The 20,424-nt window shown below is 41.8% G+C and overlaps 1 protein-coding gene across 2 annotated transcripts in view; it reads left to right on the top strand.

Moving 5' to 3' along the window:
* The window catches only part of nxph1 (neurexophilin 1), a 42,969-nt gene that overhangs the window by 4,838 nt on the left and 17,707 nt on the right, over window positions 1-20,424 (top strand). Inside the window, exon 2 of one of the 2 annotated variants that reach the window (XM_089022819.1) lies at window positions 3,426-3,578. In XM_089022819.1, the coding sequence (XP_088878945.1) occupies window positions 3,525-3,578 (54 nt within the window). In that variant the 5' untranslated portion in view covers window positions 3,426-3,524. Of the gene's footprint in view, window positions 1-2,625; window positions 3,579-20,424 lie in introns of those variants that run through there. The other variant, XM_089022818.1, reaches the window with a different exon arrangement.

Consider the following 20,424-nt stretch of genomic DNA (forward strand, 5'->3'; position numbering starts at 1 on the left):
GAAACTCGAGTTTCTCTCAAAGCATTTTTTTTTCTTTACGCCCACGCCGGCAGTCGTGCTAATTGCGACGAGGAAGTAATTGATAGCCAGCAGCTGCATTCTTTTGGCCAGCGTGCTACTCTCAGCCATTCATCTCTGTCCGACCTTCCGCATCCTCCTCCTCCTCCTCAAAAAAAAAAAAAAAAAAAAAAAGTGCTGGCTGCCTTGGCTACCGAAGAGCATTAGGGCCACTATATTTTTTTAGAGATGGTTACCAACCAACCATATTATTCTGAGAAAATAAAATAAAAAGTCAAAAATTTGCTTGACTCAAATTCGGGTTTAGTAACAAAGAGATTGTCACGGTTTGCAAGGTGGTGATGGCGGGTGCGCATCCCATAAAGCAGGCAGGAGGGAGCAGGATGTTGTGTTTTGACAAATTGTATTCAAATAAAGTCAGCAGGAACACAATCTAAATCATCGGAACAGAAAAATACAAAATATCAAAAGAAAACCAAGAGTAAAAGTCCGCCAAGGTGAAACAAACACATGCAAAGTATACATACAATTGCATACACAATGCATACAAAGCATACAATGACCCGACACCGAATGGTCGTGTCGGGAGTCCTTTTGACTGCCACTGATTGAAACGACCAGCACCTGCGAGGCTGCAGGCAGGGCCGACCGCGCTACCCGTTGGTCGCCAATCCGAACGTGCCAGGGATATTTTAACCTTGCGGTCTACACTCTGCCTTTGAACTGTCAAAGTTGAAACAAGTCCAAATTTTACTGTTTTCTATCCATTTTCTCACTCTCTGTTGTCTGCCTGTCTCCTTCAAGTTTAAACCACCTCCCCTCACTGCTGTGTTTATGACCAATCACGTGGCTTTAACTGAAGATTGGGGCTTTAAACTGGGGGTGACTTTAAAATCTAGCAAATGTGCCAGTTTGAAACTTTTTTTTTCTCAGAATAATAGCCCATCTCTAAAAAAATATATCTTTCAACCTGGCCCTAATGCTTTTCCGTACTTGACTGTGACTCCACTCCGCTTTTTTTTTGTCCCTGGCACATGGCAGTGAAATGCACTCCGTCGGCACCTTCTGGTCAAGCCTAGTTTGACTTTATGTATTCCATGCAGGCGCGATCACCGGGTGCCACTCGACATGGCAGCTGGTTGGGCCGCAGCCATTTTGCGTCACCGCCTCGCCTGAGGGCTCGGGGCGACATCTGCCCTCACAATCGGAAATGGAGCGAAGCCAGCCAAACATTTCCGTGCCCCCGGACAACTCACTCCGCTCAGCTCCGCAATCATCCTCTTTGGTCCTCTTTCCTTTGGCTTGATCTTGTCTTAATGCCCCTCCTTTTGGAGCCCGAATGCGAGCCATTAGGAAGAAGCTGCACTGTCATTTTCTATCCCCCAAAAGGCTACATTGGAGAAATCCGTAAATTGGCTCGCTGATTACACGTTGTGATTGACAACGCGGTGGCGAAAAAAGGGAAGAAAAGCAGGTGTTTGATTGAGCATTAAGACGCGGTCTTTTTTGGGGGCGTATTGATTGGCAAGCCTCAGCTGTCACCCTCTCGCTCTCGGCCTTTATTAGAACTCGTAGCTTTCAAATGCAACGAGACTCCCGCTTCCTTCCTCGTCAAACTTTGGACACTGTCAATGAGGAACACGTTCCACTTCGCAGATAAATACATGACAGTGTCCATAGGTTTGAGTGAGTCTCGAAGGCACATTGCGGGCTTCTGATAGGCAGTACTTCAGCCTTTTACAAAGTTGCAAAGCGCAAAATATTTCTCCAATGTTGAACTGTTCGATACTTTTTTGGGTTGGTCTGATTTGTTTTCTGAACATTTATTTACTTGCGATTTTCTACATACAGAGTATGTATTCATTTGTTAGTTTATTTGTTTATTTATCAGACTCATCTTTATTGGCCAAGTGTGTAGAACGTACAAAGAATGTGTCTTCGCTGCACTTGTAACATCATAAAAAAGACATGACAAATAAGTACCGTGATACCTCAGCTTACGAGCTTAATTGGTTCCCAGAAAGTGTGTAAGGCGAAAAGTTCATCTGCCAAACATTTATTTCTCACAAGAAACCATTAAAAATGAGAATAATCAGTTCCCAGGACGCCATAAAGCATACTTTTCTACTAAATAAGCCTTAGAACTACACAAAAAAAAGCTGACTACATTGTACTTCGCGGGCTATTTTTGGAACATATCTCCCGCGATAAACGAGGGTTCACTGGATATATTTTTAGAGCTCACAATGTTCTCTCCTAGTATTCAGTGACAGCCATTTTTCATTTCTGAGCAAAATCTGCCTGCATTCCATCGTTGATATTTGCTCATTTCTATTTTGAATCTTTTCTTGTGTGTTCTATTCTTGTTTAGACTTTCAAAAGCTTTTTAATGTAGCTTACTCGTTAAGATCTGCCAAAACTTAAGAAAGTTATGATAGTTTAAACCACGGGTGTCAAAGTCAAGGCCCGCGGGCCAAATCCGGCGCGCCACATCATTTTTTTTCGGCCCGCGAAAGCAAATCAAACTTGTTAAATTGCTAAAATCTGAGCCAAAATGTCATATTTTTGGATGTCAACCACAATAAAAGTCATTATTCTTGACTTCAGATTTGAAAACGAGTTATTCATTAATTTGCTATGTGCTCTATATGTAATATTTGAAGGGATTTAAACATTCTAATGGGTTCCCCAAATTCATAACGGCCCTCGAGAGGAAACCATAACTACAATGTGGCCCGCGGCAAAAAAATGACTTTGACACCCCTGGTTTAAACTGTAATAAAGAACTGTGTCACAGTTTTTCATTTTTTAATTGTGTAAGTATAGGCAGAAAATCCCCTCATATTGCGAGAATTAAATGTCCTTATTATTTGTCATAGAACAATAATCTCTAGATCATTTGAAAGCTATTTATTGGCACTTGAAGGTGGTATTAGAAATGGTGTGATGAATTATTGTGGTCACATCCCTATGTTATGTGCTTGATTTCACGCTTGTAGACATTTTCTTGCTTTGACTGCTCTATTTGCATTTGAAATGTGGTGTCGTGTGGTGTCGTGTCCCCCCACGCCCCCCACCTCTCCTCCACCTCGCTACTCGAACCCCACACTCCCCCTCGAGTGAGAACCTCTCCGCTTGCGATATAAAGCGCAAAGCTCCCTTGCGTCGTCTCCACAGCGGAGCTTTCAACATCACCGGCAGTCGGACATTCAGAAGCTTAACCTGCATTTTTCACACCTGGATTAACCCTCAAGTAACTGTAGCGCAACCCTTTCCTTTGTAAAACACGACTAGAGTCGCTCTATTTTTTTGCGCATTATTTTGAGCTTCCTTCCACATTTCCACATTCAAACCAATGCCCGCGGTCATGGCTTACTCGGTGTTCTTCTTACCCCGATTATTTAAAGACTTGCCCGTGTTCTGAGGTGACGTCAAGTGGATTTATGGTCCGAAGAGTTGCACAGAGCATTCGAAGGAAATTTGTGGAACTTTGAGCAGTTTGGAGGATGCAGGGGACGTGTCGGTGCGCCGTGTTCCTCCTCGCGCCTCTACTTTACCTGGTGAGTTTGAACATTTGCTTACTATGTCTGGACAAAACTATCACTGCGGGTTTTTCGTAATTCATTTTTATTGTGAAAGTACACAATTCAAGATAACGTTTGCTACTTTCATGCCACGTCAATGTGGAGATTTAATGAATGTGTTCTTCTATTCAAGCCCGGTCGGCGTTGACTCCAAAATATTAAACGTTTACATTTTTATCATCACTATATTAATACGATCTGTTTATTCGCACTCTTTTTTTAATTGTTATTATTTTATATTCATTAAATGGATTCTATTTTCAATACTTTTCAAAAGTGTGTGTGGATCTGCGTCAAGCAGGAAGTTTGCAGTTGCATTCAATGCAAAGCTGACGTGTAATAATATTTTATATTTTATATTTTTCAAGGACCCAAACTTTTTTTATTGTTATTTTTTTCACTTTTTTTTGTGGGGACAATAGTCTTACGAATAACCTCAGAATAGAAGCGATGTCAGACCGTCTCATGGGGGCGCCACAACAAACCAAATGTCAATGTCAGTTTCCCTTTGTGCGTCTACTCTCAGCGCAGATTGAATTGAAATCCCACTGTTCGTCTTTTAGTCTTGGTATTTTCACTGTAAAGTGTCCTTGAGAGCTCTGAAAGGCGCTTAAAATGTAATGTATTATTATTATTATTATTATTATTATTATTATTATTATTATTATTAGTAGTAGTAGTAGTAGTAGTAGTAGTAGTAGTAGCAGTATTATTATTACAGTAAAGTCTCGTTATATCGATATTCAAGGGAGTACAAAAAATATCGATATAACCGGGACTATCGATATATCCGATATCGATATAACGAGACTTTACTGTATTATTATTATTATTATTATTATTTTATTATTTACAGTAAAGTCTCGTTATATCGATATTCAAGGGAGTCTGAAAAAATATCGATATAACCGGGACTATCGATATATCCGACCCTGTTTGCATGTAATTTTCTCCGTGCGTGCATAGAAATAGTATCGATATAACCGGGAATATCGATATATCCGATATCGATATAACGAGACTTTACTGTATATTATTATTATGTTTTATACATTCCCCCCTAAAAATATGAGAGGAAGTGCATTCAGTCACTGTAAAACTATTTGGTGGAGCTCAAATCGACTAGTAGGAACTTGGAGAATTATTGAGGAAAGTCACGACAGGCTTTAATTGAATAATAATACAATTTTCAAATCATCAAATGTATTTCTGTGTGCGCGTGTTTTTCTGTAATATAATTATTTAGGTTTAAACGAGAACTTCCTGTTTCATATATACCTAAAATATGTATTCCATACTTACTGTTTTTTTTTTTAGATTTTCAAACATCTTTTAAAAATATATATATAGAAAATGCCACCATTATCCAACAAATATATTTACAAAGGAATGTAACTGAATATAATGTCCGGAAGGGATTTCTTGCTTTCCAGTGTTTGAAAGCATGTTGAATTTTCACACATCCGCAAACAGGTTTTAATTTGCCCCCCCCCCCCCCCCAAAAAAAAAAAAAGAAGGAAAAAAAACCATACTCAAAAACTCTGCAATACATGTCGTTAAATAACTATAGACACGCGCACGTACAAAGAAGGCTCCCCGCGTGGAGTCAAAGGAGCCTCATTGTGCTGCACGGCAACAGTCTGCCTCATCCACAGCGGCAAGGATTAATCCTGAACTTTGATGGTTTAAATTCATGTTGAAGACACTTGTCTCTCCTTAAGCCGCTTGTCTGAGATACGCACCTTGACCCCGATAACGGCTCAAAAGCCAGAGCGGTCTGGAAAACCGACAGCTTCACTTATGGGCTCACTATTCAATGAAGAAAAAGCTCATCATTTCCGGACATGAAATTCCTGTCACGGTGTTTCCCGCCTTTGGTCCGTGTGACTCATTATCGGTGAATGAGAAGGAAAAAAATAAGAGCCGTTCCAATTTCAGACTTGATCATTTCTTTGTTATAATTTCCAACTTGAATTGTACAGTATATCTGCAAGGCAATCACATTTCAACTTCAATCCATTTTCTGGTACTTGAGGAAAATTCAACAGCCAAATCGTTTGAAGCCTTTCAGGAATATTGGTTCCTTGAGTGGACAGCTCTTCACATGTTCTTCTCTCTTCTATTAATGAGCGTGTTTTCTGCACTACAAGGCGCACCTAAAAGAAAATCTTTTTTTTCAAAAGCTGAGCTCATAATCCGGTGCACTTTATGTCTGGAAAACATGTTAAAATGTCATTCATTGAAGGTCCCCCTTATAATACGATGCACCTCATGTACGTACGTAAAAGGTTTTTAAATATGTCATTTGTTGAAGATGCGCCTTATATTTCAGAAAATACGGTCATCTTACTTTCACAGTTGTGCATCAAGCACTCTAATAGACTCTTTTTTTTCACGTCCAATAACGAATCCGAATGTTGCTTAATAATTGTGCGTGAAAAGCTTGATGTATTTATTAATGATGAAGCCACTCTTGATTTTGGATTTATTTTTATACATGGAAGGAAGGATAATATTTTCCCATCATGGCCTGTTTGTCACGTAGAAAGTAAATATTTCAAGCAAGCGTCTTCATCACGAACCATCTGTCATTCAGACGAGGAAAAGAAAAAAAATAGTCAAGCACCAGCGGTTGGGGGTGTCTTTGTTTGCCGTTGCGTGCGTCCCGTCATTGGGGAAGGGATGGAAATTTAACAGATTCAATTGTTCTAATCAAACTGTGTAGATCTTGCCTGCGGAACAGCCAGCACATGTGCAGAGACGGGTGGGGGGCTCACACATACACTATGTGTGAGCCCCCCACTGTACATCTAAATCACTGCTCAGATGACAGGACACCCCCCCCCCCCACCTCTTTCCACTCCATTTCAAATCAAACAAAGAGTATTGTGCTTTGTTAAAGGACAACCGACACCATTGTTTTGTTTCCTAACTGACATCAGAAAAAACGTTTTATAGCTTTTAAAACACGCAAGCTGTTATTTTTAGTCAAATGCAAAACAGCAATAAAAATGACTTCAAGTGTTCCAAAACTGCCACAAAATGAGCTCGGAACTGGGCAGATTCAGAAAGTCCCACGCCGTGACGTTCGTGACGTCACTATTGGTCACACACTGCCTTGCTCCAGAATCAAAACAATGGCTTCAGAGAGTTCAGATTCGGAGAAGATGCTTTCTTGTCACTCATCCAGTTATGAATATGATTCAAATAGTTCTGAAGAGGAAAGCATCAATGTTTGCAATTGATTCAAGAAGTCCTTCCGTATCAATTCGAGCCGTCTGCTCTCCAATGTAGCGCCCAGAAAATGCACAAGATGGCGCACAAGCTCCGTTGGAAATGGGCTGATTTGTCTGCTGGGAATTGGTGTCAATTTACACTTTCTTTGTGTGTTACCACAATTGTCTGTGAACCACAACGATTCACCATCGCGTTATTTATGTTGTTTTCCTTCAAATTTCGCCTTTAACACGGATCAACGCGATGTTTTCTGACCAAACAAAGTACCCAAAATGCATTGTGTGTCGCTCTCTCGCTCAGGGGCGTTCCCTCCGTGACGTCACTTAGGGCATCGTCATCAACTGGAAAACAAGACTTCCTGAATATTCAGCGCGAGTCTTAAAACATATAATCTAGCTTTATGCGGTGGAATCTTTGTAAAATGCACTCAGTAGAAGTTATTTGAAATGATTTTGCAAATTATGGAGACAACTTGTTCGGAGGTGTCGCTTGTCCTTTAACTCGTTTTAAAAAGAAATACATCAATACTTGATAATATTCATTGGTGTCCAGGTACGTTGATTATCAAATGTTAAATTAGTGGCTCTGGCCTCCCTGTGTGGAGTTTGCATGCACTTCCTGTGCCTTTGTGGGTTTTCTCCGGGTACTCTGGTTTCCTCCCACATTAAAAAAAAATGTTTGGTAGGTTAAAGGAATGCTCTAGTCTAAATTGTCTCGATGTGTGAGTGTGACTGCAAATGGTTGTTTGTCTCTGTGTGCCTTACGATTGGTTGATAACCCGCTCAGGGTGTCCCCTGCCTACTGCCCGAAGACAGCTAGGATAGGCTCCAACACCCCACGCGACCCTAGTAAGGAATAACCAGTTCGGAAGACGAATAAATGCATGAATATAAACAGACGCTTCCTCCCAACATTCCTAACATCAATTCTCGTCGCACCTTCAAATGCCATCTCAAAACCCTCCTGTATGAATTCACATTTTCTGTGTAGCTCTCTCTTGTTTCTATTAATAATTGTATTTTATTTATTGTATTCTATTTGTGATTGTATTTTATTTATTATAGTACCTATGCTTGTCTGTGACTGTAAAGTGTCCTTGAAAGCTTTCAAAGGCGCTTCAAATGAAATGTATTATTATTATTATTATTATTATTATTATTATTATTAATATTTCCCGCCTGCATTGAGGTGCTAATTGGGTGCATGAAAAAACCTCTTTCATTGAATTAGAAAAGAAATGTGGTCAACCTCATGGAAATTTGAGGATTCACTTGTTTTGATAAATTGAATTTCTTCAGGCTAATACAGATTACCGATTCATCTTTGGTTGACTAAACCAAATCCGGGTGAAATTGTAGCTCCCCGCAACGAGCGAGGCCGGATTTGCACCCACAACCTAAGACTTGTGAGGCAGACGTTTATCCGTCGTCAATCGATGAAGAAAACAAACAATTACCAATTACCAATTGCATTTATATTTAATGCAATGAAATAAGCAGCCAAAATCCTTTTTGTTGCGAGTGTTTCCTTACATAGTGCTTATTCAAGGCTGACTGCTCAAGTGAGCCTTGGGGATCGGAGTGCCATACACACACCCACCAGCCCATCTGAAATAATGGACTTGTCAATACGAAGACAATAAAGCATGGACTTTTAATGATCCGCCATAAAGGTATAAATCCAATTTAATTTGTGCTTCCGGATTAATCTGACAATTATATGACACGCAAGCGTATAAAGAAGATCGTTTTAACTTCAAGAATAAGTAACAACGTGCGAGGGGGGGGGGGGGGGGGGGCTATCACTGGAAATCAGATGGCTTTAGTTTAGACATACACGTACACACGCACACTTCAATGTGAGCTTTTGAAATAAAACAATTCACGGGGCACTTGAGTGCAACTCGGGAAAATCTACAATCTTAATTGACCTCGCAATAATTATTTTGCTGTTTAGATGGTATCTGTCTACACATCTATACATTTACCATCCACCAAATCTGAACAATACACATTCTGAATGGATGTAGTCTACAGTATGACTCACAGAGGAATGAAATAAATAACCATGAATAAATATGAATACATATGAAAGATAAAAATAAGTAAATAAATAAATGTGTAAACTCTCAGTCGTACAGGAGTGGTCCATCGATGAAAAGGTTTCGTCAGACATCATGTGTACTTCTTTGACGGTATTGGACATTTCCCTTCTCATCCAAGAGGCTTCGTCAGTGAAATAAAATTTTGCTGGTATATATATATATATATACACAGACAGTGTACGTATAGCCTCCCATATTATGAGGTTACAGGTTATCATTATTGATGCATGAATGGTTGAGTCTTTCATCCAAAGCGTTTCTCTTTTATCGATGCAAAAATGTACGGGAACCATTTGGAATTGACGCATCAAGGTGACTTTTTTTGAAGTGTTTCAAACCAGGTGAACCCGTAACCTTTGTGATCTGGTCTGCGTGTCCGGGTTCATCTAATCCGAGGTCTACCTCCCCAGGGGTGTTCACACCCACCCACAAATCAGCCAGAAACAACATTTGACCTTGGTTGGCTGGCTATTAAGTCAATGATAATAGTAGTCTACCTCCTGCGGAGAAAAGGAATCAACACCGAAACTCCCGCCTTTGTTGTTTTTGTTTTTCTTCATGCATCGTTCCGAGGGCAATATTTCACGTCCAGATGGGGGGTAAATGGGAAAAATCTGGCTGAGATTTGGATCACAGAGAGTTGAATCTCCTTGGAAATAGAAGTCAACGCAACTGTCTGGCTGTTTTGGGGGATTGGAGGCGGTGCGTGTGTGTGTGTGTGTGTGTGTGTGTGTGTGTGTGTGTGTGTGTGTGTGTGCAGAAGCAGCCATCCTCTATGATTAATGACGCTAGCCTCTATTCTCTCATCCGTTTGCGAGTCCCCATTTTCAATCATGTTCACAGTTCAGAGTTCAGAGATGGAGCTCACCGTTGAAGGGCCCCGTTAAGAAAAACAAACAACAGCGACAACAACAACTCTCAGTCAAGCTATGACCCAGGTAGAGAAGCTCCAGAAATGTCGTTGGCCCACTTCCCCTCACTGCAATCCTTTTCTGGCTAAAATGTACGGCACATTGATAAGGCCACTCTGAAGCAGTCCTGAGAGAGAGAGCGAGAGAAGTGTTTCTGTAGCATCCCATAACCTGATCCCACTTTCTTTGCATGCCCAGATATTCAAGTGCCTCCATAGCCTGCCTTCTTCTTCCTTCTTTGAAAGCGATGAAGTGATTCACCGCTCTTTTCCGACACTTATACTGAACTGATGTCTGCGTGCTAAATGAGCTCCTATTATCAGGGATGAAACCAAAATGACCAGATAAAACTAAATATGGATTCTCACCTTTTCGTTGTTCATTTGCTGTTTCGGCTTGTGTTAGCGGAAAGCGCAATTTTGATTGGATGATACTGACGCCGGTTGGTGGCAAGCGCCATTTTGATTGGATGCGAACCTACTTACAAATAAAGAGAAACATCAAACTCTTTAGAGCTTGTTTTAGGTGCCCTTGATGTCAAAACAGGTAAACGCCCCCTTTTGAATGAGCGAGTCAAATAAAAAATCAACTTGAATGGTCAGAAGGATTCGCCTTTGTGGAGAGAACAGCTTCTAATTTCATTGATTCTAATTTGCAATGAAACAATAGCATCGTTGAATGTCAGTGGCACTATGACAAGCCCCATGCTAACGTTAGCATCAATATACGTACTACTGTGAGAGGCGGCAGAAAGCAAGCGTGCAAGCTAATGAGCAGCGTGCAGGCTAGCTAGCAGTAACCTTGCGTATGTACCCGGCAACTTGACTTTTATTCCGATCGTTTGGCTGGATTTTTACCAATCATGTGGCATAGAAAACCATTCATATTAATGGTGAGTATCAGAATCAGAATCAGAATCAGAATACCTTTATTCGTCCCGCAATGGGGAAATTTGCAGTCCACAGCAGCAATTGAAGAGGGATGGGGTTGGGATGGGAGTGAAAGGATAGAAAACAAGATATTCTAAGCATAACAAAATAAAAATGTCAACTGTATACTGTGCAAATGTAGATGTGCAAAAACCGTTCTATAAACAAGACTGTACATAGTGCAGAATCAAGAGATGCATTTAGATATATTGCAACAACCCATATTTACAAGTGTCCAGTTTTTTTTTTTTTGTTTGTTTTTTTCACATGTGATCATTGGGAATTGTGAAGCCTGACTGCAGTCGGTAGGAACGAGCGGCGGTACCTCTCCTTCTTGCAGCGCGGGTGTAATAGTCTCTGGCTAAAGGAGCTACCCAGAGCTGTCAGGATGGGCAGGAGGGGGTGGGAGGGGCTGTCCGTCATAGCTTTTAGTTTAGCTAGCGTCCGTCTGTTGCCCACCTCCTCAAGAGAGTCCAGCGAGCAGCCCACGACAGAACTGGCCCGCTTGACAAAGCGCTCCAGTCTTTTTCTGTCCCGGTGGTGATGCTGCCTGACCAGCAGACAATTCCATAGTGGATGGCTGATGCCACCACAGAGTCATAGAAAGTCTTTAGGAGTGACCCCTGAACTCCAAAAGACCTCAGTTTCCTGAGGAGGAAGAGGCGACTCTGTCCCTTTTTGATTAGGGCATCCGTGTTTGTTGTCCAGTCCAGTTTATTGTTGAGAGTAACACCCAGGTACTTGTAGGAGGTCACCCTCTCAATGTCCGAACCCTGGATGTTCAATGGTGCAGGTGACGATTGTTTCCTGCAGAAATCCACCACCAGCTCCTTGGTTTTGCCAGTGTTGATCTGGAGGTGATTCTGCTGGCACCAGTCCACAAAGTCCTTTGTCAGTCCCCTGTACTCCCTATCGTCTCCCTCTGTAATGAGGCCGACAATAGCTGAGTCGTCAGAGAACTTCTGAAGGTGGCAGGTTGGGGTCCAGTATTATCACAAAGTTGATTTAATAATACATTCTGACATTTTGTTGAAATCGTGCGTGTTTGAGTGTGTGTGTGTGTGTGTGTGTGTGTGTGTGTATCTCTGTCTGTGTGTGTGGCTCTCACTGAAAAACGATTCTAAATGCAGTGATACCTTGGCTTACGAACATAATTGTTTCCCAGAAAGAGTGTATAAGGCGAAGTGTGTATCCCAAACATTAATTTCTCATAGGAAACCATTAAAATGAGAATAATCAGTTCCCAGGTCCCCGTAAAACATAATTTTCTACTTCCTAATTGTCTAAGCCTTAAAACTACACAGAATATACCTTATTTCATGTATAATAAATGTTCTGTGGTATTATGATTAAAGAAATAAACTGTACTTAATAATAATAAAGTCGTTTTATTGACCTTTGTGATGGTCGTTGATGGCTTGATGGAATGGAATGGCCGCTTTCATCAGCATGAAACACTTGATGAGGAACGTAGCCTTCCTTCTTTCACCATCTTGAGGAACGAACCCTTTTAGGAGCTTTCTTTGCGATCATTCTATCTAGTTCCTCATCAATTGCGTTCTGTTTAGCTGGGTTGATAGCTTTTTGCATCAAGTGTACAGATGGCTTGTGCGGGTTATTTGTGGAGCCTGATTGATGGGATATTTCAACCTTGCAGTCTACACTCTGCCTTTGAACTATCAAAGTTGAAACGAGTCCAAAGTTCACTTTTTTCTATCAATGTTCTCATTCTCTCTCTGTCGTCTGCCTGTCTCTTTAATGTTTAACGGCCGCACTCTCTCTCTGTCTCTCTCTGTCTGTAACACCTCCCTATCACTGCTGCGTTCTTGACGAATCACTTTAACCGAAGACTGGAGGTGGGGAATAGAGGACAAAAACAGTCGGCTGCCATTTTGTTGTTAGGAGAACGGGCTCATTGGCGAACGACACATCGCTCATTGTGGCGCTCCGTGTGTATCCCGAAAAAAAGTTTGTATGCCAAGGTAAAAATTGTCCTAAATTTAACGTTCGTAAACCAAAAAGTTCGTAAGCCAGGGTGTTCGTAAAGCGAGGTATCACTGTATTTGACTTTTTGGCTCTCTTAGTCAAAAAGGTTCCCGACCCCTGCTCAATTTGCTGATTTTAAAGTTAGTCCCTTGGCGGGAGAATGTTAATGTGCGGATTGGCGTGGCGGCCCCGAACGGTGTGTATTTAGCTGATCAAGTTGGCCCACTGCGATCTTGCCCGAGAGTCCAAATGACCAAGCTGTCCCGGAAGCACACATTAACAAGTGTGTTTTTACGCATCAAAACGTTCTTCTTCCAAATGCCGGAAAGTATCACATTAAAGCTCTCTCCATGTATATTTCTAACTGCGTATGGTAGCTGCTTCATTCAAAAACCTCCTTTGAGGATCGTTTGGGTCAGACGAGACCAAGAAGATCAAAGTATCAAGAGCGCAGCAACATTATTTGGTCAATCGTTACGGAAAGACACACGAAACGCGGCATGACTTCTGCCACTGACTGAGTTCAGCAATTCACAAAGTGGATTTGCAATGCCCCGCCTCTCCCCCGTGATGGATCGACCCGCTCTCTAACCTGATGACTCGCTCGGCCGACCAGTGACAACAGAGCAGGTTGAGATATTGCTCTCCCGAGGGGAGGATACGGAGGACATTGGGACAGAAGGAGTAAATGTTGCCCTCCGCTGCTTTGGCACCATTGCTTCTTCCATCGGAATGCTGTCTACCGCTCAGCTCGGGGGTCGGGGGGGGGGGGGGGGGTGTGTTCCAGCTATGTTTGTGATGGTTCCTTTCTTTGATCTTCCTTCACTCTTATGTTCCAGTGACTGTCCTTGCAATGCTTATCAGGCCACGTGCAGTGGCATACATGGATGAACCAAACCAAAGAAAATATTGATTGACAAACACGTTAAAGCACAGGTGCCAAAGTCAAGGCACGGGGGCCAAATCTGGCCGGCCACATCATCACCCGCGGAAAAAATATTATGTGACTGTAAAGTGTCCAACCTACAGCCATTTTTTTGTTTCCTGACACCAGAAAAACATTTGAGAGCATCTAAAATACGCAAAACACGCAGGCTGATATTTTTAGTCAAATGCAAAACACCAATAAAAATGACTTCAAGTGTCCAAAAACGACTTCAAAATGAAACTGGAAATGGCCAGTTTCAGAAGGTCCCGCCCCCTTGTATGTGGTGTCACGGCAAGACGTCTTGCCTTGCTGGAGAATCAAAACAATAGCTTCAGATTCGAAGAAGATGCTTCCTTGTTACTCATCCATTCATGAATATGATTCAAATAGTTCTGAAGGGGAAAACATACATGTTTGCAATCGATTAAAGAAGTCCTCCCATATCAATTCGAGCCGTCAGGACTCCAAGCTCCGTAGGAAATGGGCTGATTTGTCTGCTGGGAATTTGTGTCAGCGTATATGAAATCGTTGTCTTGATGCAACACACAACGATTCACCATTGCGTTATTTATTTGTTTTCCTTCTAATTTCGCCATCAACACGGATCAACATGAAGTTTTCAGACCAAACAAAGTACCGCAAAATGCACTGTGTGTCGCTTTCTCAGTCAGGGGGCGTTCCAAATGTGACGTCACGTAGGGGATCGTCATCAACTTGAAAAAAAAGACTTCCGGAATATTCAGCGCTAGTCTGAAAACGTAAAATACAGCTATATGCGGTGGAATCTGTAAAATACGCTCAGTCGAAGTCATTTGAAGTGATTTTACAAATTACGGACATAGCTTGTCCGGAGGCGTCGGTTGTCCTTTAAGAGGCGCTTAGAAATGAAATGAAATGTATTATTATTATTATTATTATTATTTTGTTCAGCCCGCGAAAGCAAATCAAGCATGTCAAGTGCTTCCTAAAGTCCAAACTAAAATTTTGCATTGTCGTATGTAATTTGTATGTAGTCATTATTCTTGACTTCAGATTTGAAAAATGGTCATTCATTCATGTTGTGCGTTGAGTATGTAATACGTATTTGGAGAAGATGAAACAGTCTGATGGTTTCCGCAAATTCATAACAGCCCCTGAAAGGAAACGGTTACTATCATGTGTCCCTCGGCAAAAAAAAAAAAGAGTTTGCCACCCCTGCGTTTAAGGATAACCCAAATCGAAGATATGCCTCTCTCTTCAGTTTATACTTTAATGCCTTGGCCGACAAAAAAAAAGAGTAAAAAATTGCTCATTTCATGTTTTATCATAAATGTTTGTGTTCTGCTGTTGTTGACTTGAAAGCCATTTGACAGTTCTTAAAATATTACATTTGTACTTCATGTATCTTTAACCCTCTTACTCCCCCAAAATATGTCTGATACATGCCATTTATTTTAAAAAAATAAATCAGACTCCAAAAATGGCAAAAAATGATCAACGCAGCCTGGGCATTTATTTATTTATTTATTTATTTATTTTGGAGGTCTAAGCGTATCCAAAGATGGATGGATGGATAGGAACTGGATGGAAAATATATTATTCAATGCTATTCTGATATTTTGAGAGTATCAATGAAACCAACCAATGCGATACGTCTGTGTAAGCTCTCCGTCGTACAGGAGTGGTCCATCGATGAAAAGGTTTCTTCAGCCTTCATCTGTACAAATTTCAAGGTGTCGGACATTTCGCTTCTTATCCAAGAAACTTCGTCAGCAAACTGGTCAGTTTGCTGACGAAGTCTGTAGAAACCTGTTCATCAATCAACCATTGTGATCCAAAGGAAAATGTGTTTGTCGGGAATCTGTCATATAAAGTTTGATATATGTATGTTATTATTTATTTATTTATTTATTTGTGTGTATGTATGTACGGATGTATTTATTGTTTGTTTATGTAATGATTAATGAATGAAGTTATCGATTGATTTTTGTTTTGTTTGTTTATTTTAAATGGTTTACCATTTGTACTGGAAGGAGCTGTGATGTTTGAACATAGGCCTGTTTTGGGGAAGGCATATTTTTCGGGCATATTGTCGATGCACTGAATGAAACATTTGTTGCAGTGCAGTTTCATTGCATTGCAAATGACAGCAATAAACACACGACAACATTATTGCTCTCAGTGCTAATTGTAAGTCACTATGGCCAAGATTTTTGTTGTATACCTGATATTGTGGCCATTGACTAAGTGGGTTTTCAGCAAATGGTTTTTTTCATGGTATGAAACAAGTCATTTTGTGCAATTTGCCGCGTGTCAATCATTTGGAACTCCTCTCGAGTGGCTGATTTGTATTAAAAAAAAATGAAACACAATGACATTTTACGAGAAAGAAACTCCTCAGGGATGAAGTATAAGGAATACAATATTTTTGCATGAAGATGGAGTTTTCTCAAATCAATAAATTCCAGGTCAGGTCAATGTCCCCTTTTTTAACCAGATGAGGCCGACATTGATGATTGACTCGCTGAGTCTGAGTCCTTATCAGTTTCTCATTGTGGCGACATGACAGGGCTTATAGCAGCCCCTGCGGATGGCAGCTGGATCGATTTGCAGAATAACAATTCAATTTGGGGTCGGTCAGGACAGTTTGGCATCTCAGGGGAGGGCCTGAAATATAGCTGCCGGGAGCACGTTGGCGTGTGACAGCTGTCAGTCACTCTTGTGAGTCACCCTTCATGAGAGAAGACATCCCATTTCTTGCTCTTTTTCACTTCTTGGCTTTTTTCTCAACTGCTTCACACTTTCTTCTTCATTAACTTACTCCGGTGATGATTAAAATGTTGATTTGTTAGCGATGGATAACCGCTGTCATTTATACGCAAGTTCCAAACTCTTCATCCTGAAAGTTTAAACAACGTTGTGCATGCACAACCAGTACACAATCTCTATTGACATCAGAATCATAATCAGAATCAGAATCATCTTTATTGCCAAGTATGTAGAACACACAAGGAATTTGTTTCCGGTAGAACACGCTGCACTAGTATCGTCGTCCAAAAAAAAAAAACTGCTAAGTGGCACTATACAGTTCCATTTTGGCTACTGTTGAAAGAGTTCAAAGAGTTAATGGCTTGGGGGAAGAAGCTGTTTAAATGTCTGCTGGATTTGGTGCGCATGGATCGGTAGCGCCTGCCTGAGGGGAGTAGCTGGAAAAGGTGGTGGGCAGGGTGCGGAGGGTCCAGTAGGATTTTCCGCGCCCTAGTTTGGATTCTTGCAGTGTGCAAGTCCTCGAGAGTGGGTAGGGCGGTGCCAATGATTTTTTCCACCGTCCTAACTGTCCGTTGAAGTCGGATTTTGTCCATTTTTGTGGCGGCCCCGAACCAAACGGTGATGGAAGAACACAGGATGGATTCGATGACAGCCGTGTAGAAATGTAGAAATGCATTGTTTTGATGCTGGAGCAAGGCAGTTTGTGAAGGAGTTTCCTGACGTGATGTCACAAACTGGGGGCGGGACTTCCTAAATCTCTCCAGTTTTGAGCTCATTAGTGACAGTTTTGGGCAACTTGAAGTCATTTTTATTGGTGTTTTGCGTTTGACAAAAAATATCAGCCCGCGTGTTTTGGGTATTTTAGATGCCATAAAACGTTTTTCTGATGTCAGTTCGGAAACAAAAAAATCGTGTCGGTTGTCCTTGAATTCATTTTCATTTGGATGCTGGATGCTTGCCGGCCTCAGAGTTGCAGAGGTGTATTGTTCAAAAGAGAGTCTGGCCTTTCCTGTTCCAGTTTGCATGCACAGGTTTTCTGCGGGTATTCCCGTTTCCTCTCACTTTCCCAAAGGCAGGCTGATGGAACACTCCGAACTGTCCCTAGGTGTGAGTGTGATGGAGAATAAGAAGTTATCATATTTAAAGGTTTCATGCTGTTATATGCTTAGTCAACATGTGTGACTCGAATACACAATTGAAGCACAGACAACCTGCAGAGCAGAGGACCACTGATATATTAATAGGGCCGATACGACCAGTCAGACTTTTGTTCGCTGACGAAGCCTCTTGGATAGGAGGCGAAACGTCCGAAACCTTCACTTTTGTACAGATGACGGCTGAAGAAACCTTCTCATCGACAGTTCATGGAAGAGACAATGTTTTATTGCTGACAGCTGTTTGCGCTTAGAACGCCCAGGGGCGTGTTATTCTAATCCAGAAAACTATGTTTTTCTCATGTATCACTTAAATTTGCATATACTCTCAATAAATAGCTTGGCAGAAGTCTGCAGAATTCAGGCGTCTGGCATGAATGGCTACATCTCCTGCCAGCAGTAAAGACAATCTCTCTGTGTTCGAGTCTTTGTCCACAGTGTCCGATCAAACATCTCTGACGTGACGTGAGCGCATATGGTTGTTTGTCTCTGTGTGACCTGCGCTTGGCTGGCAACCGGTTCAGGGTGTCCCCTGCCTACTGCCCGAAGACAGCTGGGATACTCCCCAACACCGCCAGTGACGCATGGCAGGATAAATACGGCACTATTCTTTGGACGTGTCAAAATAGTCAATGCAGAGATGCCCTACCGATGCAGCTCTGACAATTGACACGTGGAAAACCCAAGGTGGTTTTGGTAGCCCTCAAGGTGGCGTTCAGCACCAACACCCAAGTCGCTGTGACATTTCCACTTGCTTGGAGGAAAAAAAACGGAAAAGGTTATCCAAGTCTGCGGAAACATGGTTTTCTCTTTGACCCCGTCACTGGCTTCTACGTGACCATGTCCGTCGGCTGCTGTCCTCCGTGAACAATGCGACGTCGCATCAAATTGAAAGGCACGCAGGCTAGAACAATGAAGACTTGGAAGTGGACATTATTCCTATAAAAGCGCCGTCATTCACAAAAGACAAAAGACAAGGTCCCCACATGGGCAAAGTCAACCTGAAAAGCTTTTGTTTAAAAAGCACCACTCGTTTTCTTTTGAGTGAATGGCCTCACAAATTGCAGTTTGGAAGCAAGAGCTGTAAATGACCGAGAGAACAAAGGACTGTTTTTCACTTTTTGATGAGACATGTTTAAATAAAACACACTACACCACTTGACTGCGCTTTGTTCACAATTTGCATTTCCTTACAGCCCAGAGTGCTAATATATTTTTTGCGGAACTTCTGGAGGTCATGACCAAAAGTTCAATTTGTCCGCTATAGAATATAACGTAGACGACAACCGTGCAATCTCTTTCAATCCTTCACGTTGAATGTCGATAAATGTTCAGACCATTTCTCAATGTACAGATTTTTAATCTTCTACCGTTGTTTGAAATACTAAACATGATTAAAATCTGATCAAATTGTGCATCAACAAACAATAAGAAAATCACTTGAACTAAAAATTATGTTTAAGTATGATTAATTCATGACCAAAGACAGTGTTATATTATGTGTATGTCTTATTGAGCGAAAGATATGGTAGTTTAACTAATTCACTGCCATTCACGAATTTCGTTTACATGTCTCGTGTTGCTGGGCTGATGATGTGTTAGATTTGAAAAACTAGTGTTATTTTCCTCATTCTTTGTCACTCAGATTGTGTCACAGGCATAAATTTGTCTCCAACAAAGTGTGTCCATGCTTGATGGTCCATGCTTACATGGACCATCCTGAAAGGATGGCTGACTTCAAAGGGTCCGTTTTCTATCAAATCTTGACAAGATCGCGTTGGCACTGTGGGCACTCAGCCGGTTCACAGGCGCTGAAGTGACCAGAGAGGGCCAATTAGGCCTCAGGTAACGGATAACAGTTCCCATTTATGGCCTGCCTTGCTTTGATGAGGCGGAAAGAGAAAGACGGACACGGTGTCAAATCTGGAGTGAGGCAATCACTTAACGGCTTTCGCCCTCAGGGTTCAGACAGACAGCACAAGCCTTTGATTTTCCCATTAGCAGTCGGACGAGAGGATCTTAAACCGACCTGACTTATGATGTAAAAAAATGAGCTGTGTGTTTCCAGGCTTCCCCAAGTTCCCTCCTCGTGCCCCCCCCCCCCCCTAAGGGGCTCCTGATAAAGGCTAATCTCCAGCTAGCTGCTGTTCATTTACAACCAAGCATATCCCGAATCCACGTTAATGTTGTGCGCGAGGCCTCATATCCACTCATCCTGCCCCCCCCCCCAGAGGCTGCTCCGAGATGCAGGTGAGCACGTGATAGACTTCATTGGAATGAATAATGACTTCCCACACACAGCGATGTGTTCCAAGCCTGTGGCTGGGCCGCATGCTGTGAATGAGAAGCAGCTGGTGTCAATTTTAATATAAAAGGAAGATGCAGCTAACTAAAAGCCACCCACTGATCATCACTATCAAAGTTGAAACGAGTCCAAATTTCACTGTTTTCTATCCGTTTTCTCACTCTCTCTCTGTCGCCTGCCTGTCTCTTTAATGTTTAACCCCCCACCCCCCTCACTGCTTGCTGCGTTCTTGACCAATCACGTGGCTTTAACCGAAGACTGGGGGGTGGGGAATAGAGGACAAAATCAGTCTGCTGCCATGTTGTTGTTAGAAGAACAGGCTCGTTCGCGAAAGACACATCACATCATCATTGAGGCAGCTCCGTGTACGAAAAAAGTTTGTATGCCAAGGTAAAAATTTCATAAATGTCACGTTCGTAAGCCAAGGGGTTCGTAAACCGAGGTCTCACTGTATTATGATCGAGTTGAAGTGCAACATATTTGGCTGCTTGTTTGCTCCTCCTTTTTTTCATTGACTGGT

The sequence above is a fragment of the Hippocampus bargibanti genome, linkage group LG20 (assembly GCF_051943395.1).
Source record: "Hippocampus bargibanti isolate YZ-2025 linkage group LG20, ASM5194339v1, whole genome shotgun sequence".
In the NCBI taxonomy this organism is placed as follows: domain Eukaryota; kingdom Metazoa; phylum Chordata; class Actinopteri; order Syngnathiformes; family Syngnathidae; genus Hippocampus; species Hippocampus bargibanti.